Genomic DNA, 25538 nt, shown 5'->3' on the forward strand with positions numbered 1-25538 from the left:
CACTACACAGTAAACAGAAGGATAATATGGACCTAGAGACTTATAGATTATATAAAATCTAGCCACTGATCATGAATAGTCATAATTTATTCTTAAACTTGGAGACAAACAATTTCCATTACCTCCTTCTTCCTCCTGGTAAAAATAAGGAAAATAAACTAAGTCTTTCTATGAAGGATACAAAGGGATGCCCTCCATCTCAGAGTTACAGATGGAGAGCAGATTAAGGCAATGGCAAACATCAACTGGGGCTTTCAGAGGATAAGAAAAGTCCCACGGGGGTTTCAAAATTAAAATGCATTGAACTACTTAGATCTGTCAACATTTCACTAGTAAGAGGGATAAGTTCAAAAAGTTCTACCTCATTTGCTAGATTTTGCTTCTGTAAGGCAAAGATCAGCCACCTAGCAACAGCACAAAAGATTCTACTCTGACATAGTTAAACTCATGCTGACTGAGCAGGAAGAAAAGCTATGTAGGATCAGGGCAGAGCTGGATGGCCTGCCGTTCCAGCGCCACTAGGGAGCCTGGTTTGGGAAATTGTGAAACTCAGTCTGAGGACTGACTTTTTGTCAGCATTCTTCGAAGCTCAGGTCTCCGAGCGCCTCCACTGGGCTGTGTCTCTCTCTCTCCCAGTCAGTAGAGTGCAGTGGACACATACACATACATCATGCACGGCAAAGGAAGAAAAGATGTAATTTCCAGTCAACTGCTACCCCATTAAAGTTCAGTCGTGCACATGCTAGGAAAACTGATAAAGTAAAAACCGTGTAGATTAAGGAGAAACATTTTCCTATGTAGCTATTTTAGGATCAGTGAAGTAGCGAACTTTTTCAAGCTCCTGCTCCTTCTAATATCGACAGCTATCTCTTGTTCTCTCTTTTAAAGCAAGTCCTTTGGCATTAGATACTGCCCCAGAAATAACCCACCACTTTTCTTCCAGGAGGAGAGAAATATCTACTTAATAGTCAGGTCATACCACAGACTTTGGAAAATATCTGGATCACAAATCCCTGTCAGCAATGACTAGGGAACGAAATCTGGGCCATGGCCTTCCTCGGAGAATGCCCTCCCTGGATGAGTCAACAGGTCATTTAAGAGGCACTTCCATCAAATGGGCAAAGCGATGCAGTTTTCAGAGGTGAAAGCTTACGGCTGGCATGGAAAGTCTCAGAGCAATTTTACAGCTAAGTGTACAAACCCATCACGAGGCTTTCTTTCTGGGAAAGGGGCAGAGAAGGGGAATGAGGTATTACTGTGCTTTTCATTTTCATGACTCTTTTGGCATACGTGCTGGGAGAAGAATCCAGCTTGGGGAGGGAGGCGGGGCGGGAGGCTTGGGGAGAGGGGTTGTTTGCTTCATCTTCAATCACATTCCTGGTCTGTCTGGCTTGTTTGGCTCTGCACGAGGCAGAAAGTGTGTAATGCTTCCTGACAACAGGGGAGGAAAAGCAAGGGACAGGCACGTTCATCTTGGAGACACTGTTAAAAGCCGTCAGTGGCTCTGCCTTGTACTGTAAGGGACGTTATTATTTTTTAAATATTGTAAATGTTTTAAGATATTTTTAAAAATATGCTTTTCTAAGTTACAAAAGCAGTTACTATTAAAACAAAAATGCAGAAACTAAAATATGGAATTTCCCCTCCCCCAAAGCCAATCTCCTAGAGAGAGCTCATAGAATTCTTAATACTTTATGTAGACTTGTTTTTCATTTTTACATACACACATTTATACACTTCCTCCCTCTGCATAAGATTTTAAGATGCCACCTAACAATACTTTTCTGTCAGGATTTATAGCTTCCATTTTAAAAATTATACTATTCTGCACATTGTTTGCAAAATAGGATTACAAAATCAACACATTTATCCATTTATTTTTTGTGAACATGTCAGTAGGCTAGATCCCTAGGATTGACATTGCTGTGTTAAAGAGCGTGACTATTAAAAGCTTAAACGGATGTTGCCACTTTGTCTTTCCTAAAAGTTTCGCCTAAATGTTGTATATTTAGTTTTCTGAACATATAAGTTATATTCCCATAACTTGTGTATAAAAGGGCTAGTCTTTCTGCATTCTCACAAATAGTGGACATTACTAGTTTTTTTCTTTTTCACTTTGATAGGTAAACCAGGATTTCAGTGGTTCACTTTGCACTTTTAATTAATGAAGTTGATATGTTTCAGATATGTATTGACCACTTGGATACATTTTTCTGTGAATAATCTTTGTCTAGTTATCTATTGCATAATTTTTATTGCTTTGAGGAAACGTTATAAATATTATAGCTAATCCCCGTCTATAGTATGTACCGTCTATCTTTCCTGTGACCTGCTTTTTTAAAAAAAGTTTGTTTGTTGTATCTTTCACCATACGGCAATTTTAAGTCTGTTTCAGAACCATCCGTGTGTTCAAATCTGTTGACTTTTCATTTATGGCTGCTAGTAAGCTTATAAATGACTTCCATACTTTAAGATTTTAAAATATTCCCTTAGTTTATATTTTCTTTAAGAATTTTTTTAGTTTTTTCCTTGGTTCTACCTTTAATAAATCTGGAATTAGTTCCTTGTATATAATGCCAATAATAATTTACATTTTAAATAAATGGCTAATTTTTGTCCTAATACCAATTATTAAATAAACCAACCCATGTATTCTCAACTTGAAATGCCACCTATCTTATACTAATTTTTCATAGCTACATTAACCTATTTGTAGATTCTTTATTGTCTTCCAACACTCTATTTGTCTATTTCTGTTCCACTTCCACAATATTTATCAACATGACTTTATAGCAAGTTTTAATATTTTTTTTTTAAAGATTTTATTTTTCCTTTTTCTCCCAAAGCCCCCTGGTACATAGTTGTGTATTTTCAGTTGTGGGTCCTTCTAGTTGTGGCACGTGGGATGCCACCTCAGCATGGCTTGATGAGTGGTGCCCTGTCCACGCCCAGGATTCGAACTGGCGAAACCCTGGGCCGTGGAAGCAGAGCACGCGAACTTAACCACTTGGCCATGGGGCAGCCCCAGCAAGTTTTAATTTTAAATACAGCAAATACCAATCCCTAATTTTATCTTTAAATTTTCTATTTATTTTTCCAGGTGAACATTTAAAGTCCATTTGTCTATTTCAAAAACAAACAAAAATCTAGAAGCCTAAAAGCTTTTTTGGGTAATTATCATTTGTTCAATATTGAATATTGCTAATTCTAGAAAGTAAGTTCATCCATTTTTTTTCTATCCATGTAATCAGATCTTTGAACATCCTTCTTTTGAGCTTTTTAGTTTCCTTTATGTGGGTCTTAAACATTTACTAAGTGTAGGCCTCTCTATTTTATAATAATTGATGCTATTTCAGAATGGAGCTCTTTTCCTATTATCTTGTTCAATTATTGTTCCTACTGGTGGAAAGGAAATTTATCTAGCCTTGCATACTTATCTTGTATCCATCTACCTTGCTGAGTCCTTTTTATCATTCTAATAGTGTCACAGTTAATTAGCTTGAATTTCCTAGGCTGTGAATATCTGCAATAATATTTGTCTTCCTCCTTTTTCAATATGTTTAACTCTTACCTCTTTTTTGCTTGTTCCTTTGGCTAAAACCTCTTGAGCAAATAGAATAACCCCAGTTCTAGCAGACGTTTCTTTTTCTTATTCCTGACTTTAAGGGAAAATGCTTTTAGTTTTTAAAACAGATACACACATTTAAAGTTTTGGAAGGGAGGGACTACATCTTTGACTTTTAAAATTTCTATGGGCCTGCCCGGTGATGCAGTGGTTAAGTGTGCACATTCCACTTTGGTGGCTTGGGGTTCGCTGGTTCGGATCCCGGATGCGGCGTGGCACCGCTTAGCAAGCCATGCTGCGGTAGGTGTCCCACATATAAAGTGGAGGAAGATGGGCATGGATGTTAGCTCAGGGCCGGGATTCCTCAGCAAAAAGAGGACTGGCAGCAGATGTTAGCTCAGGGCTAATCTTTCTCAATAAATAAATAAATAAAATAAAATAAAATAAACTTTCTATTATGTCATTCAACCTACTCAACTTTAATACCACTTCCTGAGCCATTATTGGTAATTTATATCTTCCTATAAAATGGTGTCTTCCAGGTGTTAGATTTGAAAAAAATACACCTGCATTGCCTCTCAAGTTTACTGCATAAAAGATATCTAAATGTCCTCCTCTTTAAATTGGCATTCGGAAACTTTAATGATTTTCAGTCACAAAACATTCAAGTGTTACTATGAACATGTTTGTTAGTCCTTTGCACTTGAACATTACCCTTGAAAAAATAACAACAGAGGCCATGATCTTAAATTTTGATGATTCGTTCTGTATTCCGCCTAGTGAAGAACTATTGTTGGTTGCTATGGAGATGATTTCAATGATGCTAAACAAGAAATTGGCAAACAGAGGACCAGTGCTTCCCACTTAAATACAACATTTTAAAAATGTTCCTAAGTAGATAAAACAATTACAAATTATGCATTTCAGCAATACAGAACCTCTTTTCAATTCATAGCTCCATCACGGCAGAGAATGTTGGTTTCTTAGCGAACATCCATATTCCTCCTCTTCCTTAAAAAGAGTTTAGGTAATTTTTTCCAAGTCATGGAGTTAGTAAGCGGTGGATGATGCTCATATCCAAACTCAGGTTTACCTGTTTTTAGAGTCTTATCCTTGTCCTCTTTTGTACATTGCATACGGATTCAACTCATAGGCGTGTGGGTTCAAGGAAAGTTCTAGAGAGGATTTTACATGACTTGGGGCATAAAAGATGAATCCAGAGCTTTGTAGGCAGTCAAGGTGGAAAAGTATAAAACGGGCAAAAAGGAACAACACGAACATTCATCAGAATAACAGTGTGTGAGCAGCAAACAGCCAAATGTAAATAAAGCTTAGTTCTAGATTTTCTTCAGGCTTTTGATTCAAATCTATATTTATAGAATCAAGCAATCTTAGAAGCATGAGCCACCTAGCCAAATCTCCCAAGAGCCAACATACCACGGTGATTGATAATCTAAAAGGATAGTCTCTGGTCAAAAGATTCAGTTTTGAATCCGGATTCCACCACTTTCTTGCTCTTTGTCTCTGGGAAAATCGCTTAATTTCGCTAAGTCTCATCTCCTTACCTGCAAATCAGTACACTATCATTTGTCCTATAGGGTTATGTGAAGGCCAAAGGCATGTCACACACTTAAGAGGTGACTGACGCTATTATTAACAACACTCTTCAGATTTTTAACATTTGAGTCAGATGGAAGAAAAGCTTCAGAACAGTTCTAGTGACTATAACTTTGTTTTTTCATTTTCCTTTAGCCTGCGCCTACCCCTGGCCAAGAGACCCTCCTTAACCGCTCCACATTCCAGTTGTCCTCCATTTGTGTGCGTGTACCATAGCTCATCTCAACCACTCTCCCACAGGTTGTTTCCAATATTTTGAAATTGCAAAAATGCTGCAGTGAGTAACCTTGTGGATATGTATTCTACATAGTGTTGGAGTAGTGTCAACAATATAAGTTATAGAAATGGAACTGTTATGTCAAAAGGTAAATGAATATGCAGTTTTGTTAGACACTGCTAAATCCACCTCCATAAAAATTATACCAATTTGCATTTCCACCAGCAAAGTGCTTGTTTCTTCATATCCTTATCAATAGAATATGTTGCTCTCTGCAGAGGTGGGAAATAGCATCTTAGTCTGGTTTTAATTTGCCTTTCTGTTATGAATGAAATTGAAGGTTTTTTTCAAATGTTTAAGCATCATTTTATATTTTTGAAAATTAGTCATTGTCCATTTTAAATATGATGTTTAGGCTTTCTCCATATTTTAAAATAGTTAAGAATTACGGATATTTGTTCTTTTATGAGATAAATGAGATAAATTTGTTATTTTATGAGATATGATATAAGCATTTTCTCTCAAATTGCCATTTCTCTTTTGATACTGCTTATGGTGTTTTTGTGCCATGCAAAACATTCCTTTTAAACCAAATTTTATGTAGTCAAATTTATCAGTATTGTCTTTGATTGCATTTGGATTTGAGTCATTGAAAAAAGCTTTTTCCTACATCCAGATTATAGAGAAATTCACCATGTATTTCTCTAGCATGTGTATGGTTTCACTTTGAATTCTGAACCACCTGAGTTAATTTTTGTGTGTGTATCATGTGAGGTATGGTTCTAGTTTTATCTGTTTTCCAAATAGCTAACTAGTTGCCCCAGTAGTTCTTTTTAAAAAGTCCATCCTTGGGTCTGGCCCCATGGTCTAGTGGTTAAGTTTGGTGGCTCTGCTTTGGCAGCCCAAGTTTGTGGGTTCAGATCCTAGGCGCAGACCTACACCACTCATCAGCCATGCTGTAGCAGCGACCCACATATATGGTAGAAGAAGATTGGCACAGATGTTAGCTCAGGCCTAACCTTCCTCAAGCCAAAAAAGAGAGGAAGATGGGCAGCAGACGTTAACTCAGCGCTAATCTTCCTCAGCTAAAAAAAAAGGCCATCCTTGTCCAGTGATTTGAGACGCCATATTTATCATTTACTAAATTTTCATATGCACTTGGATATATTTCTAGACTTTCCACTCTACTCCACTGGTCTGAAATGTCAATACTCGATGTGAGGGTGATCTGGCTGTGACATCTGTCACCCCATTGATCATCAAGGTTGAAATGTCAATACTGTCTATTCAAGTACCTATACCACATTGTTTTAATAATAAGGGCTTTATTCTATTTATGCTAGTAGGGCTATTCAGCTCCTTATAGCTTGTCTTTTTCAATGTTTAACTGGCTAGTTCCACATTTATTTCTCTATATGTACTTTAATATCAAATTGTTCACCCCCACAAAAAGCTTCTGGGTATTTTTATTGGGATTGTATTAAATTTATAGACTAACCTATGGAGAACTAAGATCTTTACGATGTTGAGCCATCTATCCAGAAAGGGAAATGTCTCTCTACTTATTCAAATCTTTTGGGATTGTTTTTATCATATGAGTTTGCTTTTATTTTATTAAATTTACTCCTAAATATTTTACCGTTTTGGTTTTATTGTGAATCGAGTTTCTCTTTCTCCTCTAATTTTGTTGGTGTATACAGACTATTGATTTCTGAATGCTAATTTTATATCCTCCACTCTTACTTACAGAATTTTTAATTTTTGAATTAATTTTTAAAATTAATTTTCTAGCGTTTTCCAGGTAAACTGTCATGATAATTAACTTCTTTTCTAATCACGTGCTTCTGTTTTTTTGGTCAAATTGCGTTGCCTGCTCTCTCCCATATGATATTAAATATCAGTGAAGATAGTGTTCACATGTGTCTTATTTCTAATCTTAATGGAAATGCCTTTTGTGATTTCTATTAAGATGCTGAATTTAGGAATGAGAAATTTATATTTTATCATATTAAGGAAGTATCAATTGGATATTCATATTTTCCTTAGTGCTTTATTTGTTTTTTACTCTGGAATGGATATTGAATTTTGTCAAAGACTGGTTTACAATTCTAAAGACAAGCACAATAGGTTTCTCCATTTCTTTGCTTTCAGAATCTAATGCTAGAGTAACCCCTTGTGCTTATCATTTGGTCTTTTCCCCTAGAGGCCATGAGGATATTTTTATTTATTTTAAAGTCTAATATTTTTACTTGGAGTTGCTGGTTTTGTGTCACACTTCCTTGGTAACTGTTGGCCATTTCATTATGTAAATTCAGGTCTTCTTTCATTTCTGACAGTTTTCTTGGATTATAGTTTTAAATATTAGTTCTGTTCCATTGTTTTGTTTTCCTCTTTAGGGAGTTAAATTACATACATGTTCTTTATCTTCGACTTCAACTGCTTTCTCTTTGACTCTTTTTACTTTATCTAATTTTCATTCCTTTGGTTATTTTCCCACCTTTGTTCAAAATTCCTTAATAAATTTAATTTGAATCTATCCTCCCTTGGAAGAATTATATCTTAGTCTTTCTTTTTTATTTCATTTCTTTCCTGGGTTCAATCAACTCTTATTTGAGTCTTACCATTTTCTTATTCATTTGTACTTAGACTTTCAATATCTCAATTAAGATTTTTTTCCATATCCCTAAACATTTTTTCTGACAATGTTTAATTTAGTTTGGGTTGAATTTTGAAAATGCTTGGAGTATTTTCTTTTTTGCTCCATTTTTTTTTTTGGTGGGGGGAAGGAGAGTTTTTAAAAGTTGAATTTTATTTTAAACAATGGCTTTGTATAGATGCAAATTGCATTTACCTCTTCATTTCAGGGCTAGGGTTGGGGATTTGGAGTAGCTTACAAGATTCCTAGTTTAAGAGCAAATTCTTCTGTCATTTTAGCAAAGTAGAATTTCTTTAATGGATATTTTTCTTTTTCAGTAGCCATTCTATCCTACAAACTGGAGAGTAATTTCTTTTTAGTATAATGAGCACACCATATGCTCATTCAATATACATCTTGATGCCTACATAGAAAGTACTCAAAAGTTTCTTTGTGATTGGTAGTTTGGATTATGGTGAGATCATTTTCTCATATCTCAATACATATAAGAACATATTTAAAAGTACTGATATTTTCCTTGAAATTTTAGGACTTTCCATTTATATTCATTCACTCATTCTTCATTCAGTATATTATTCAAATAGGTCTTACAGTGTCAGGTATGTCTTAGGTACTAGTTATGAAAAGGTATGGAAAACATGACCTTTATTTTCTAAGAGAATGATCTTCAAAATTTTTGCCTCCACATTCTCCAAAAGAGTTTTTGAAAAACTTTGCAGTCCCTTGAAGTTTAAGTCAAATTGAAAATGCTTCACTTTAACATTAAGCAATTGTGAAGGGTACGCTCTCCAGGCTACTGTAAACGAAACTCTTACACCACTTTTTTAAATGTAGACATTGAAATGTAAATACGATAGTGATAGGATACACATCATCTTCCAACAAAAAATATGTGAAGCACTTCATCTTTAATAGTTAGAAATGTTAACGGTTCCTTTTCCTCCTTAAACTAATATTTTGATTTCTTTTTCCAACAAATTTTTATCCTAATTTAATATCTTTTATACTTTAAAGCCTTTGATCATGTTTTCAAACTTTTCCGCAACAAAATACGAACATAGTTTATTTCTAAATTTTCAATGACCATAATTATCCATGAGTTATCCTTACAAATAAAACTAGTAAAAATTGGGAAAAACAAATTTTGATAGCCACAAAGAATAAAATTTTATTGGAAATGTATTTCTTAATAGGATAAATAGGGCAGGTTTTCAATAGGTAGCTAGTAAAACAACTACTTATGAAATAACATGATGAGAGAAGCAACGGAGGAGCTGGAAAGGAGGAATGAGCCATTCTCCTTGGTTGATCTAGGAAAGTTTTTGCAGAGAAAATGCCGTTTATAATGGATCTAAAGGATTAAAAGGCATCCTTTGGGCAAATAAGGTAGAAAAAGAAAACTGCAAGCAGGACAATGAGCGTACAGCTTGGAGAAAGAGAAAAACATGGCCGGTCCAGGTAACAGGTCCTTTTGGACATGTTAAATCTGTGATGCCTATTAGATATTCAAATGAAATCTGGACGAAATCTGGTATCTTGTTGGCAATTGAATTTAAGAATGTGGAGATTAGTGGAATGGGTTCGGGCCACTGTTAAGTTGTATTCAAACTCTCTAAGTTAACCCAGGCTTAGATGAAATCATGTAGTAAGAGAGGGTAGGCAGAAAGCAGAAGAATTTCAAGCACTGAGCACTGGTGCACTAAGTATGTAGTCATCAGGGGGAAGAGAAAGAACTAGTAAAGGAAAGTGAAAGGGATGGCCAGTGACACCCCAGACACCAGGTAAAGAGCAAGACTGATACCCTCTTAAACACTGTCATGTTGAGAAGGTGAGAGATGAGGAATTAACATTTTTATTGCCTTTTAAATTCCATACTAAAGTGTGCTTCTAATGTAAGGGCTTCCTAGAAATGGTATTTAAAATTTCCAAAAGGTATTTTTTTCTTTTGTCATCACTCTATTTTTGATTTCTCATTTTATTGGATTAGTTAGATAAATTGACTGAGCAAAAACTTCTAGGATTTTATTAGGGTTTTCCTTCTAGTTAAATACCTGATTACTTTGTCAATGTGTTCTATGGATATAAGAAAATAACATATATTCTTTGTTTTATACAAAGGATGCGAATATATATACACTTTTTATATAAATAACATTGTATATGCTACATATATAAAATAACATAATATCTAAAATAACATATACTTTGTTATTTTTAACAAAGTGATATGAATATATATGCACATATTTTTAGTTTTGTTTTGTTTTGAGTTTTTTTAAATTAAATACTCTTAGAATATCTAGGAACTTTTGCCTTGTGTATTTTGTCACTATATTGTTTGATACACAGAGATTATCCCTGTTGTAACTTTCTAGAGTACATTATTTTAATTTAACAACATAGCCTTTTAAAAATGTGCTTATACTATAATTTTGTGCTTTTTTGATATTAATGTCACCACTCTTTATTTTTATTTTTATTTGCCAAATCTATTTGTTCTTACCTTTTGTTTCAGGTCTTCTTCTAGACATATTTCTTGTTTATAATTAAGTATATATGAAATAAATTATATTAAATTATTTATATAAGCATACATGTATATAATTATATATGCATTTTAATTTGATGCTACTTCCTATTTCTCTCCTTTAGCCTTGCTCACTTGATTTTCTTTTCTTTCTTGTAACCTCTTTCCTGTCCTCCATATTAATTTGGAATTTATATTACATAGCTCAGTCTATTTTTCTAACAAACATATTGATATATCAAAATAATACAATAATCCAGCTTCCTTAGGTGAGGGACCACTTTCCTCTTTTGGCTCACGGTTTGCTTCTTCAGCCCTTAAACTTGCCAAGCTGTTGGTGTTTCTTAAGTAATGGAAAACCATGGTTCACTTAGCAGTTTCTACTCTTGTGGATAATTATAAACTCCCAGCAACCCAAATGACCTTCTTATAAAGTCTCTCTTCTCTGGGATCATAGGTGAAACCTGAAGGTCCTTTCTCAAGCCACCTTAGATCCCAAGAGGAAATCCAAAGGGTTTGATGATAGGCTTCCTCAGGGAACCATGAAATTCTTGTATTCACAATGGCCTGGATGAGAAGCGGGCTTTGGTTTTCTGACCTTACTTCCTTGGGTGACAAAGACAGAGAATCTCCGCTCCTGGGAATGAGAGAGTAGGCTTTGACATAAAGCCAACAACTTCCCCCAGTGCCCTATAGTTACTCTACAACTCTTTTCTAAAGCCATCTTCATTTAACCTTGAATCCAAAAATGAATACCTATATGTAACAAATGAACTGGACACTAAATTTAATTGGAAATGAATTTGACACTAAGTGCAAATAGAAATCATTTACATTGTTATTTGGCATTTCAGTAAGACAAGTTATGCTTCAAATAAGGAATTGTGCAAGGATAAGTCAAAGGATGGCTAGTGCAAGATTGTTTGTGAAAGCAAATATTTAAGAACTAAATAACTATTGGTAGGATTAACAAAGTTAATTAAATGATGACACACCCATTCATTAAATATTGTATACGATACAGTACAAAAAAGAATGATATAATAATACTGATGGCTAGCATTCCTATAATGTCTTTTTTGTGTCAGGCATTGTATATTGTCTTACATATATTTAGCCCTTTAAATCTCACAACTACCCCATGAGGTAGGTACTGTTATTTTCTCCATTTTACCAAAGAAGAAGCTGAAACACAGGCAGATTGAGGGACTCACCCAACACTACATATCCAATAAGTGGTGGACCTAGAGTCACATGTACTGATGTGGGAGGACAGCATGATATTTCATGAAGAGGAAAAAAAAAAAAACAAGGTACAAAGTATATGTGTAAAGTATAACTCACATTTCTGTAAGGAACAAATATGGGCTTGTGTGTACATGTATTTGTGAAAGAAAAACCATCTCTAAATGGATATAAACCAAGCTACCAAAGAGGAGGATTTGGCTGTTGGGATTTCTAACATTTTGCCTGATACAGTACTGTATGTTTTTAAAAAAATTATTACAATACACATATATTACTTTTGCAGTTCACAACTGTAAAGAAATAAAAATTTGAATGGAGAGACTAATATGAAAAATATTTCAAATGTCATTTTTTCACACCAATATTGAAGATAGCACTAATTTCAAACATTTATGTATAGTGATGGTAAGTACAGTTATTTAGCTATTTGAAAAGTATTATTTACTATCAAAAATAATATATTAAAATATGTGATTGACTTTCCAGTTAATGAATTCCTCTCTACATTTTGCTATGTTGATTTCCTGTCTTGAGTGCATTCCCTCTCGATCCTCTGGTTGCATCTTCTCCCTCAGATTAGTGTTTCCTCATTTGACAGAAACAAATTTTGGATGTCACCATCTGGATTTCAATTTTTAAAGTTTTTTTTTTTTTTTTTTAAAGATTTTATTTTTTCCTTTTTCTCCCCATAGCCCCCCGGTACATAGTTGTATATTCTTTGTTGTGGGTCCTTCTAGTTGTGGCATGTGGGACGCTGCCTGAGCGTGGTCTGATGAGCAGTGCCATGTCCGCGCCCAGGATCCGAACCAACGAAACACTGGGCCGCCTGCAGCAGAGCGCGCGAACTTAACCACTCAGCCACGGGGCCAGCCCCCAATTTTTAAAGTTTTTAAGAACATGAGGCTGTTGCCAAGAAGGCAAAACTCTTTGCTTGCTCAGCTGAGACTAGCCACAGGCCAAGAGCTTTCTTGTCTAACCATCAGGGCTAGAGAAGACAAAAATTCAAACCTTCCTGTAAGCAGTTGACACTGAATCACATTACCCACTCAGCCGACATTCAACAAACTATTTATGGCATCATTCGCAATTTCTTTCAGATTTTAGAAATTAATATTATGTATCTCATCTTTCCATTGAGTTATAGTTTGTGATAAATTAATTTGCATGGAAACTGATACAAGGAAAAATATGATTTTGTTGAGATGCTGTGAAATAAATTATGTAATGAATTTGAGAGACAAAACACTTTGAGAATTAATAATTCAGTTTCAAGGTTAAAACGGTGTCTCAATATATCTCATCATAAACATTTTTGTTGTTTTAATTGGTAGAGGTTTCTGCTTTTTGTAGGGATAAATAATTTTTCTTAAAATATGAGCGTTGACTCAGAAGGATACAAGGATTTAAACAACTATTAATCAGTGTTTTCCAGAGACGTCTATGTTTTTTTGTTAAGACTTGGCTATCAACATGCAATCAGTTGTCTAATAAGCAAAGTAATATATCCATTGGTCTGCTAGATTAAAAAGTCACAGACACAAATATAATGAAATATGCATCATTTCCTTTGGAATTTATGAAACTGTTTTGCACAATTCCCTAAAGGGTAAGAGAAAAAAATCAAGCAATCTTTGATATGCAATATAAATAATTCCCAAAAGAAATCACAAGGACTGTTTTTGTTTATTTCTGCTCTAAGTATGCAAATGTATTCCTTATCTGTACTTTAACTTTAGCTACTCATAAACATCGACTGCATGAACCAGAAAAAGGTCTTATTTATGAATTAATTTTATTCTTTGTTGTTAGAAAAAAGAAATACGGAATTTGAAATAAAAAGGGAGAAAGGATATACAGATACTAAGTTCATCTGAAATAGGATGACACCCATATAAAAAATATTTTCATAACCTGATATAAATATTAAAAACAAGGAATAATGAGTATTATTAACACTATATATCCCATATAATATAAAATGTTGAAAGACATAAAATCATGTTAAATAATTGATATTTTTCTAAAATACACTCACATCTTCCTTTCTCTTATTCAGATGGATAAATGTATATAGTGTCATTATCCACTATTTTTACCTTAATAATCACATGTTCGTTCATGGTGCATTGTATCAGCCTCAAGAAAAATAAGTAAGCCAACTGCCATAAATATTAAAAAGATAGACAATGCTCCTTACCGACACATAGGACCATTTTTCTTCACTACACAAGCCCCACCATTTCTGCAGTAATTTATTGGGCACTCTAAAAAGAAGTAACACAAAAACCACAGTTAATTACAAATATTATTAGAAAGAAGGAGGACATATTACTGTTAGTCACTGCATTAAGTCTAATCACTGAGAGTAAATTGCTTCCTAGTTGCTAAAAGCACAAGAATTCTCCCAGGCTACTTTCCTGTGCCCCACACATTTGTTCAGTGTCTCCTGCTGCCCTGGATGTGTTCATTCTCTTCACAGGCCGGAGTGGTTGACCACAAGAGAAGACTTTTTTCTCCCCTGGATTGGGTACAATATATTTATTTAGAATGTGTCTACACGACATATTTGTGATCATACTGAAATTTTTTCTTTAGTGAAACATTCCTTCAGTTCCACACAGTAGTCACTACATCATGGCAGACCAATGCTTTGCATGAGTGGCCTTGTCTTTTTGATAAAATGCCGCTCATGTGCATGCGCATGTCCTACCTCTGCGTTGGTGACAGATGTCAGCATAGCTCAAATCTGCCCTGGTGCTGCTTTTCTGCTGCTTGCATCATTCCCTAGCTCTGGGTTAGCATGACATTTATTTTCATAGGTAGTTTGTTTAGAGGTTAAAAAGAAGCGTAATATTTTCATGTAGTTATGACTGTGGAAGTGGTTATTGCTTTCAGCTCTTCATGGTGCTTTCCTTGTGTCCCCATTAAACAATCCTGATCCATTAAGGCCTGTCACCTAATCCCCAACTTGGTCTTCTTGGTTTTTATAACACCTCCTGTCTTATGGGCTACCATTCTTCCCTGGTTGGCTGTCATAACTCCAATACTTGATAGAAATCTCCACTGCCTTTAATTAGTAATTCAACACATCTATTCTGAGTACTTATGCAATGTCTAGCACTGGGCAAGGCACTGGATATGTAATGGGAAATAATACAGGAAGTTTACATAGTTGTTAAGGCCATGGGCACCAGAGCTAGACCACTCTGGAATCTCAACTCAACTTATTGGCTGTGTAATATAGGGTAAGGTGGTTAATCTCTTTGTGCCTCAGCTTCCTCTCTGTCAAGTAGGGTTGAAAACAGTACCTATCTCCTAGGATTGTTGAGAATGTTAGAACAGCCAGCTCATAGTATGTGTTTAAGAAATGTTGGATGTGTACAGTGATGGATGGTAATTTGTCTTTGGGTCATGAACATGATGCAGTCCATACAGAAATTGAAATATATTGATGTAAACCTGGAATTTACATAATGTTATAAATCAATCTTACCTCAATTAAAAAAAAAGAAATGTTGATTTAAAAAAGATACAGGTGCAGTCTCTGCTCTCATTGACCTTCCAGCCTCATGAAGCATGCAAAAAAGTGACCAGGGCATTAAAATATGGTATTAAAAGTCATCTAATTTGGGATGGGTGTAATAAGGGCGATGGAAGCACCAAGGAGACCAGCCAAGTGAAATTTAGGGAATAAGCAAAAACTTTCCAGAAGAAATTCAGTAGCCACTTATTTGGGCAGTATTGTGCGTGTCTGTGTGTGTTTGTGTGTGTGTAAAGGTCAGCGTAAAGACCCAGAGGCCCAAGAAGAGAGTAGGGGGTATTTGAGGAACTGAAAGAAATTCAGCCTGGGTGGATCGTTGATAATATGAAGAAAATGTGAGAGGAGGTCATAGACATGCAGGGGCCGAATCCTATAGGCTCAAGTGAGGTTTAAAGTTTAACCTAGGAGAGCAGGATTTTAAGAAGGGAAGTGATATGCTTTGTGCTTGAGAAAGATAATCCTGCATCCAGTGTAGAAAGTCAACAGAAGGGCCAATACTAAAATTTGGGAGCACAGTTAAGAGTCTTTTGTAATAATTGAGGAAGAAACTATGGTTGCCTGAATGAAAGGGGCAGAGTGGAAAGTTGAGAGTTGTAGGAATTTATGAGATATTTAAATGTTGGCATTGAAACATCTTCATGATTATTTGGAAGAGTCAAGGACGAAGTTCAAATTTCTGGCTGGGCCACTAACCAGTTGGTGGTTTCATTTACTGAGCTGTGGTATTTATGGGAAAGGAAGATTTTAAAGGGAAAGATGGTACTGTGTTTTAGATGCTAAGGAACATCCAAGTAGAAGGGTTTGGTGGTCAGGATTAGCAGGTCTGAAGCCCAGATGAAATACAGCCTAGATATATGGATTTCAGGAATCAGGTACCTTCCTCTGCCTTATACATATCATCACTTTCTAGGCTTGCACCTCAAATCATTTTGAGATCATTGTGTTAGGTGCTACGAGTCACAGAGGTACAGTCCCTATCTTTGAGGAGCAGACTGATCTTAGCAGAGAGAAATGATTCACTTGGGCGCAGAAAAGACGTTGATGATGTCGGAGAGTAGAAAAGTAAAGAAGAGAAGCAGAAATTTTATGTAGGCAACATTCACTGAAGGAAAACTTTGAAGGAAAAGGCAGCTAGAGAGAGATTGTCAAGTCAGTCATTGAACATTCAGAGGGGGATGGAAGAGGCACCGTGAAGGAGGAGGGTTGCCATGTGGGAACAAACCTGAAATATACTACATGTCTGGTATCCTTTTCCTTTTTAAAAGTTTTCGGTGATCTGCTGTCCTAGAAGTATATTTCCCATCTTGCCTTCCCTTACTCCTCCCTATTTAACTAATCACAACGGGGGAGTAGGGTCCCGAAGATGAGAGTAGAGAGCGACACTCCTCAGGCACTGGGGGCATGCTCAGCTGAACAGAACAGATGTAAAATTTCCTTTATAAATAAGAAATTAGTTTGTTTGACTAGAAATAGCCCACCAATATGATAAAGCATAAATAGACACAAATCTTGTTAGATAAACAGTTTTAAGGTTATTTTTTGGTCTTATGCACAATTTTAGACTTCCTCAAATAAAAGTTTTCTTTTGGGAAAAAACCCAGCAGAGAGTCTGATACTACAGAGCATCAAAATCCACACAGCTGCACACTTTTTTCTGGGGTCATTAATATTTACTTTGATTGTCGAGAGTAAAACATAGGCTTATTTCACATCAGAATGATTTCGTGGGAATCTAAATATATATTTTCTTGCAATGGATAGTGGAGCACAGTGGAAAGTACACAGGCATTGGCAGGAACAAAGAGGGAATGCTGGTGTTTTGGAAGACAGATTTGTGGACTATTTCTAAGAGAAGTTTTTCTAAGTTTCTGTCTTAGACCCAGGTTCTTTACCTAGAAAATAGAAAGACACAGTACAAAGTGTTTTCATCTTTAATTTACTCGGGACAATTTAGAGCTGAGAGCAGATGAAATGGGAAAGAGGATGGATACCACTAGTTAGTAATGAAGAGACTACATATTTCCAGTAGATAAGATAAGTAGAAAGTTCCCTAGATGGGAACTAGGAGTCCAAGGGGTTGAGGTTAGAATTAGATTCCCAGGCTCTTTAACCACATTAACGTCTCTCTGCCTTGTACCCTCTTGTGCTTGTTATTGTGACCTCATGTCTGGAGGCCAACACAACTCACAACTGACTATGAAGAAATATCATTCTGGAAAGAACCCACAATCAATTCCACTCCAGTGTTTCATTTTGGACAAGCAGAACATACAAATAAGATGGACAAGTGATCAATATAAAAACAGAAATAACTTTTAGGTTTAATTCTAAATAATTTGCAACTAGGCAACTATCTTCTTTTTCCCTCTCTCTCTCTCTCTGTATATAGAGACTTGAGAAGTGACAGCTATTACACAGTGGATTGTTGGGAAGAATGATAATCACATGAGTCCTGGTTTTCCCTCCATGATACCTGGCTTAATTAATGAGTTGTGTGTCTTTGGGCTAGGTAGGTTAAGGACAGAGTTCTTCAGGTTTAAAGTAAGGATTGTATTACCTTCCTTATAGGGCTGCTGGGAGAATAAAATTAAATTTATAACATTTCTACATTAGTAAATGGCAGGCATGAAGTATTAAATAATTGTCCTCATCCATCTCTGTATATGTGGGGGTTCTTTGAATTTCCCCTGAAACTAATTTCCATTACCATTGCTCTCTCCAATTTCTCCTCTTTCTTTTCTTTTTCTTCTCTAGCATCGTGATCACCATCACCACTACATTTACTGAAGACCTGTTCTACGTCAGAGACTGTCCTAAGAGTTCTAGCAGTGTCACCTCATTCAATCCTCATAACCTTATGTGCTATATCCCATACTTATCTTCATTTGACAGAGGAGGAAACTCGTTAATATAATTTGCTCTAGTTAATAGCAAGGAAGCAGCAGAGATTAACTAAATCCTGGTACTCTATCTCCAAAGCCTGTTAGTCTAAAAATGTCACATGATCTGCTATTCAGTTCAGATTTCTAAAGTCTCTGGGAGTTCTTGATATTATGGGATCATGAACCCCTTTGAATCATGTGGTATTTATGCACTGTCATGGATTATATATGCATATACACAATAAACCACACGTAATTTCAGGAGCCGATGGCGTCTAAGAATCCACCAAAAAGCTTGAGCGGCAAACCACGTTCCCACTGGGCAATGATTCTTCTTTTTATCTTGAAATCCCAGCACAAGGACTGCAGGAGAGATTAACACAGCTTGGAAACTTGAAATAGCTCTACAGTAATTGCATGGAAAGTTTTTGTGGTTTGTTTTGTTTGGTTTTTAAAACCTTCTGAAACTTTATGAAGCTATATATTATTGTTATTATACCTGTATTAAATTATATTCATAATATCCCATCCTAAGATATTATATTTTTAGTGCCTTTTTCTAGTTCTCCTTCAAATGGATGATTATCAGAATCATAGTATCACCTTAATATAACCGTTATTAACCTCTATTACTGCAAGATGATGGGCAAAAAAGTTCAGTTTACATTAAGCCAGACAAATTCTGTTCAATAATTTTCTGTTGCACAAGTGACCAAAATTTGAAAATAACATGGCTTTCTAACATAACTTGGGAATGGCCAGGACTCGCTGAAATATGCTTAATCCACAACACTTCTGCTGTGCCTCAGCTTGATGTTCTTGTTGATGACTTGAACCTCGAAGTGAGAGAAGACCAGATGCTCACCATCTGTTGTGTGACCACTGGGAGAATTACTGGATGCTGTAAGGATTGGGCTCATAAAAGTCTGTGAAATGCTGACCTTAAAGGAATATGGTGTTCGGAAAGAAAAAAGAAGGTACAACGTGCATTGACAGATCTTAACATGGATTAGGCTTAAAGGCATTCTTGAAAACAGAAGCACTGACTTTATCATATTTGATTGGCATACTAAAAAGCATATAAAATATAAATGGAGAACACATAGCATAATGTGGATTTTATTTCTGAAAACTGTTTCGCTAGTTCTTTATTTTACTTTAACCCGAGAGCTGTGGCAGTATGACCTATACTTTGTAAATGAACTGTAAATGAATTGGTGAGTGACTAAAATAAATAGGGCAACAAAAATGTGCTCTGTATTATTACCTACAGGTTGTCTATCACTCAGTATGAATGGCAGGTCTTCTGTTTTCCTGGCCATATCTTTAAAGGTAGAACATGTCAAAGCAGGCAATAAAACATAACATGTTATAACATATTTATTCTCATATAGAACTATTCTGAAGAAAACCTCACCTTTGTGTAAATAAATTTGGGTACTGGACATAAGTGCTGTGTCTTAATAGTTTTAAAGAACAGAACTATCTCATTATTATCTTTCTTACTCTCCGGAAATAGAGTAAGAGTATTTCCTTTTGTGTATCTAATCTGATGTATAGGCATTCCTAGTTGACAAATAACGTGAAACAGCATTAATCTTTGCGTATTTTATGGGGCTAGATTTGCTCACTTCTTGATTTCCTTGTGTACTCATAAAAGTCAGTGCCGTGTGAGTATTCATTTTCAGCAGCATAAAAGATAAGATATTTTACATAACTACAATTTCATTATAATTATCATGATTTTGTCACTTATAATGTTCTCTCTTAAAAGATGCGGAGGATGTATTCTTACCTAGTTTTGATATGAAACATATCCAATGTATTTGGAAAATCTAAGATTAAATCTATCTTTCATCACCAATTTATGTTATCTTTTAGTTGTGACAAATTTATATTGCCCTCAACTATCTATTATTTTATACATCTCCTGCATGAAACAAAAATTCAGTTACCTAGGAGAGATGTTAAAAATGGACTGTAACAAATTAGAGAATTTTCGAGTAGTTCTGGTAAAAGTATAATCATAAATATACATTATCAGCACTTATAGATGTTCCAGGGCAAGAAGAAAGAAAAATGTTCGAAAGTCAATCAAAGTTCAACAAATCCACTTTTAAACATGACTAGATCATGCCAATAGGGAGCTTTTATAAAGAAGTGGGAAAAAATGACAATTTTTAAAAAATTAAAAACATAGATTGTGTAGGGTTTCCTTATAGAAACCAAGAGCCTAATAATCTTAAATTATATTGCATTAAATTAAAATTAAGTGCTTGATTTCTCTTTATTTCACAAACATTGTCCATACAGAATAAGCAGGAGTTTCATTACATTATATATTTGTAAGCTTTTTATAAATTTAGCAGTTAATGTTAACATTTTTCCTGCCCCCAAACCAATAATAGAAATTCAATTATTCCCTGTTTGCCGTTATTTAGAATTTCAAGTTTTAATATTTGTATTGCCTGCAGGTTAAGTCACTGGCTTATATTACAAAGAATATTTGAATGGAAATGGAGTACCTGAGCAGCTGGACTCATCAAGTTGGAAATCCATGCAGTCAGCAAAACCATCACAACGCCAGTGAGCTGGGATACAGCTATTGGAAGAGGGGCACATCAAAGCTCCATTAGAACAGCTCTCATTGGCTGGAAAAAAGAATAATGGTCATAATTACAAGCATGTCTTTTTTTTAGTGAGTGTCTTCTAATAAAATAATGACAGTCTATTGTATTTCCCCTCATTTTTCTAGTCTTATATTTAAACTATATATTACAGTTGTTTTTGAAGAAAGTTTCAATTTATTAAGTTGAAACTTCCCTCAAAAAGAAGTTTGCAGATAGAATCATTTCCCAGGTGTGCATTATGTAGTATCACACATGTAATGAAATCCATTCTATGTGAGGAATTGATTTTAGATTAGAGATCAAGTTTTACTTCAAGGCAGATGTCTGTGCTTCTGTTGCTCCCCTAATGTCCCTGATATTATGTGCAGCTGAACTGACAGGGATTATAACTTGTTTGAATGTTCATCAATTTCCAACTGGGTTTTAAGTCACGGGTAGTCACTGGGTTCCTGTTGGATCTGGGTGATGATGTAGATCATTGCAGCTCAATGTACTATGACTATGTGCCTTTATAGCATCGTGTTAATGCCCGATGTAGGTATTTTACTAATTCTAGAGATTCTTGTTGGCCTGACTTCAAGGCACAAGCATAAGTCTTGCTCATAAGACTTTGGTGGTTTAATAAAAATGTCTTTATTAATGACCATTAAGAGTACTGACAGTTCCATGGCAATCTAGTGCTGCAATGTACTTGACCTCCCTCAGATGGTACTCTTAGTCTTGAAACCATATTCCTGTGTTCTCCCATCTCACTTCCTAGTCTCTTTAAGATTACAACTTCCTATAAAGGAGTAAGCTATGTTTCAGATTCTTTTTACAATTTAGGAATGAACCAGAACCCTTCATTCCATGCTGCCGTCATGTTTTCCTATTCTCCTGATTGCTTGAGAACCTGGAAACCAGCCAGCCTGGGTTTCAGGCTTGATCTCTATTCTCTGCTTCTACTCTATGTTTTTTTTCCATGCCAATATTTATCATGTCTCTGAGCCATTTTATGTGATAGCTCTTCTATCTAGCATTGCTATGTGTTTGGAGTAAAGGAAAAGTGTCAAAGCATGAACCCACTGCACAGCCTGTCAGGAATTCTGGACAGAGTTTAAAAGCACTAAATCATAATGATATTGGTCCATACTGCTTCTCTAACCCTGTTCCTTTGAGGCCTAGGGTTCTGCAGAGATTTGACGAAGCAGCAGTGAACAACCAGGGCTTTCAGGTGCTTCACCCAAGTTCAACGAGAAGAATAGTTCTGCTTCTTTCTCATTTACTTAATTGTGTCATATACAATATCTTATCTGAACATTTAAACCAAACCTGCAGCTAAAAATTTACAAAGGATTGATCTGGGAAGTTACTTCTACTAGAATAAAGACAATTAAGTTCAAACTCCTCAAGATAAATGGATAATTTAGAAGACCCTGGAATAAAGGTCCCTATATATGAGTCTTGTACAGATGTTGTCAGTTATGTCACAAATTCTTCTTTTCTTTAAGTATATTTATGGGCTGGAAGGAATTGTTTATTTCAGTTATCATAGGTTATTGACATAATTTAGTTTGAGTACTGCCTATCAAAATCTATTTTCAAATTGGACATAAAAATAATGTTTTTAAGAGTATATGTTTCCATTGACTAAAAATGCTCTCTCTGACAAATTAAAGTGATACTCTTCATTCAGCAATCCTTCCTAAGGTGCTAGAACATCAATTCACACCAATAAGTATTATTGGGATGCCACTACAAGTAAGACACTGTGCCTAGCACTTCAACTGGAGAGCACAGGAGAGAAATTTAAAAAAACAATGGCCAGAACATACACAGCAACAAAAAGAAGGGAGCAATACAAGAGTGATTAGCAGTTCAAAATAATAATAAAAGAAATGCCATATGGCGAGACTTAGTTGGCAAAGCATTGGTATAGATAGATACTACACAAACAAGAGATTCCTTTAGTGTAGGGAGGTCTATAAAGGCTGAAAGTAAGAGTAGATTCTTGAAATTTGTTTTAAATTTTAGTTTTTCCAGAGAAAAGCCATTTAGCAGAGTAGGAATAAAATCTATAGATGGGGAATCAATACGTTTGATATCAGAACAGTGAGTAAAACAGTTTGTCTTTGGGGATTTTGTGTAAGCAGGTAAACCTGTACAACAAGGCTCAAAGCAGATAGGAATGGCTTGGGTCCCAGGAGAAGAGATGATCTTTAAGCTTTTCCAAAGAATTAAATAATTTTAGGATATACATTGACGAGATAAATCAGATTGTAACCAAGTGAACTAGGAAATAGAATAATATTCCAACTTTCATAAGCTGAAAGATGTTTGTAAAAAATGACTAAGTATATATATATATGTATATACATGCATCTATATATCCATGTGTATATGTGTGTGTGTATGTGTTATACACATTTTTTTTTGTCATCATTGTTCTTCATTGCAAGGGGCTGAGAGATCATATAAGATGATGGTTTTAAGGTTTTAAATAATATAATATGTTGAAATACAAATATGATACAAATATGATAGATATTATCCATCTACTTGCAAAGCGTTATTTTTAACCTTTCTTCTCTTGGAAATACGAGTTCATCCATGTTCTTTCACCCATTTTCCAGTGTGACTGATAGTTTATTTTCAAGTTGACTGTACCATGAAGAGCTCTAACTTGTAAGGGATATAAATCCTCAACTTTGGCCCAACTAGCGTTGAAGCACATAGAAGATATGTAAGAAAATAAATTGTTTCAATTTGTTAAAAGTTTTACTTTCTATAGAAAGTTAACAGTTTAGACTGTTAGAAATTGGCCTTTTGCGAACCCTCATACACTGCTGGTGGGAATGCAAACTGGTGCAGCCACTATGGAAAACAGTACGGAGATTCCTCAAAAAATTAAAAATAGAACTACCATACGATCCAGCCACCCCACTACTGGGTATTTATCCAAAGAGCTTGAAGTCAGCAATCCCAAAAGTCCTATGCATCCCAATGTTCATTGCAGCATTATTTACAATAGCCAAGACATGGAAGCAACCTAAGTGCCCATCAACAGACGAATGGATAAAGAAGATGTGGTACATATATATAATGGAATACTACTCAGCTGCAAAACAGAACAAAATCATCCATTTGCAATACCATGGATGGACCTTGAGGGAATTATGTTAAGTGAAATAAGCCAGCTAGAGACGGATAATCTGCATATGACTCCACTCATATGAGGAATTTAAAATTATGGACTAAGAACAGTTTAGTGGATACCAGGGGAAAGGAGGGGTGGGGGATGGGCACAAAGGGTGAAGTGGTGCACCTACAACACGAATGACAAACGTTAATGTACAACTGAAATTTCACAAGATTGTAACCTATCATTAACCCAATTAAAAAAAAAAAAGAAATTGGCCTTTTGCTTGATGAAATTTGAAACTAAAATCTAGTTCCTGTGGCATTTTAAATAGTCTAACATTAAAGTTAATGGATATTTATCAACTTCATTTTAAAATTAGGTGGCAAATAAATTATGAATGCAATTAACATTTACTGACACCCATAGAACAAAGGACTTGTACTGCATGTAGCAAAACAAATTGAATCATTACTTTCTTTTCCTCACCCATTACTAATACATATACAACAAAGAAAAATTCCTAAATTAGTCCAAATAAGCTATGCGTATATAAAATTTATAGGAAACTCAGATTTGAAAATATTTCCTGAGACAATATGTACTTTTGCCACATTCTCATTGAAACGCTATGGTTTAATGTCTAAAAAAATATTTATCTCAAATTCATCATCATCCTAGAGGTTGATACTCTTTCTTACCAAAATAAGCTAAGTAACACAGAGCATTTTGTGGCTTTTAGCACATTCAGTCAGATAGATGATATGTTAAAGATAAACAATTCATGAATTTTTCATTGGAATTACTTCTCTAAAGCAAAATTCTTTTTATAGATTATGGTTGCTGCATAAGAAATATACACAAAACTAAAACATGTATAATGATGGATATGTATCCATTTACTATTAAAATGAAAACTCACGTATGCTGGGGATCAACATTTCTAACAGAGTAATGGTGGTCTTCTGCCATGAGAATAAAGGCTACAAGCCCTTAAAAGCATACACGCATCTAGCATTGAGCAGGATGGATATTTACTCTATGCTTGAACTAAATCCAATCATTACTCTTATTGAAATATCTTAGTTTAAATAATTTTGAGTAAAACCATAAAAATAATTTAATGGGGAAAGGATAGTCATTTATTATGTATGTATTATGCACTTTACCATATTAACTCATTTAATCCTCCAATGCCTCTGTAAAATAGACTTAATCAACACAGTTTTAATGTCAAATAAACTGAGGAACACTTTTGCTATAAAAGGAGCTGTCAAATGCACAGGGATAATGTTTACACTATCATTGAAAAGCACATAGGACTCTGAGATCATAGCTGACACATTTCAAGGCCAATAGTAAAAATGTTGATGATAAAGGTTGATCCACAAATCCGTGGAGATGACCCATTCTAAATCTTCAGCAGTGGCACTGAACATCATAGGATCCAGTGAATACTACTGGAAGAAGTTAAAGTTAGTGGTTAAACGATCCACTTCTCTATCTGTTTTGCACAGTTGTATCTACCATTGGTGGA

General features: G+C 35.2%; 1 protein-coding gene and 1 long non-coding RNA gene across 3 annotated transcripts in view; one reads left to right on the forward strand and one right to left on the reverse strand.

Annotated features, from left to right (window-relative positions):
* MALRD1 (MAM and LDL receptor class A domain containing 1) overlaps positions 1 to 25538 on the reverse strand; it is a 653802-nt gene that overhangs the window by 80692 nt on the left and 547572 nt on the right. The window contains exons 36-37 of the mRNA XM_023631939.2: positions 20779 to 20904; positions 14028 to 14094 (exon numbers count right to left, since the gene is read on the reverse strand). Of these exons, the coding sequence (XP_023487707.2) occupies positions 14028 to 14094; positions 20779 to 20904 (193 nt within the window). The remainder of the gene's footprint in view (positions 1 to 14027; positions 14095 to 20778; positions 20905 to 25538) is intronic.
* Positions 1019 to 20982, forward strand: LOC138921403 (uncharacterized). Of its 2 annotated transcripts, XR_011433957.1 has the most exons (4): positions 1109 to 1249; positions 5318 to 5422; positions 18126 to 19230; positions 20728 to 20982. It is a non-coding gene; the product is annotated as an uncharacterized lncRNA (long non-coding RNA). The 2 variants fall into 2 exon arrangements; XR_011433958.1 differs by lacking the exon at positions 5318 to 5422 and having other exon boundaries at positions 1019 to 1249.

The sequence above is a fragment of the Equus caballus genome, chromosome 29 (genome assembly GCF_041296265.1).
Source record: "Equus caballus isolate H_3958 breed thoroughbred chromosome 29, TB-T2T, whole genome shotgun sequence".
Taxonomy (NCBI): domain Eukaryota; kingdom Metazoa; phylum Chordata; class Mammalia; order Perissodactyla; family Equidae; genus Equus; species Equus caballus.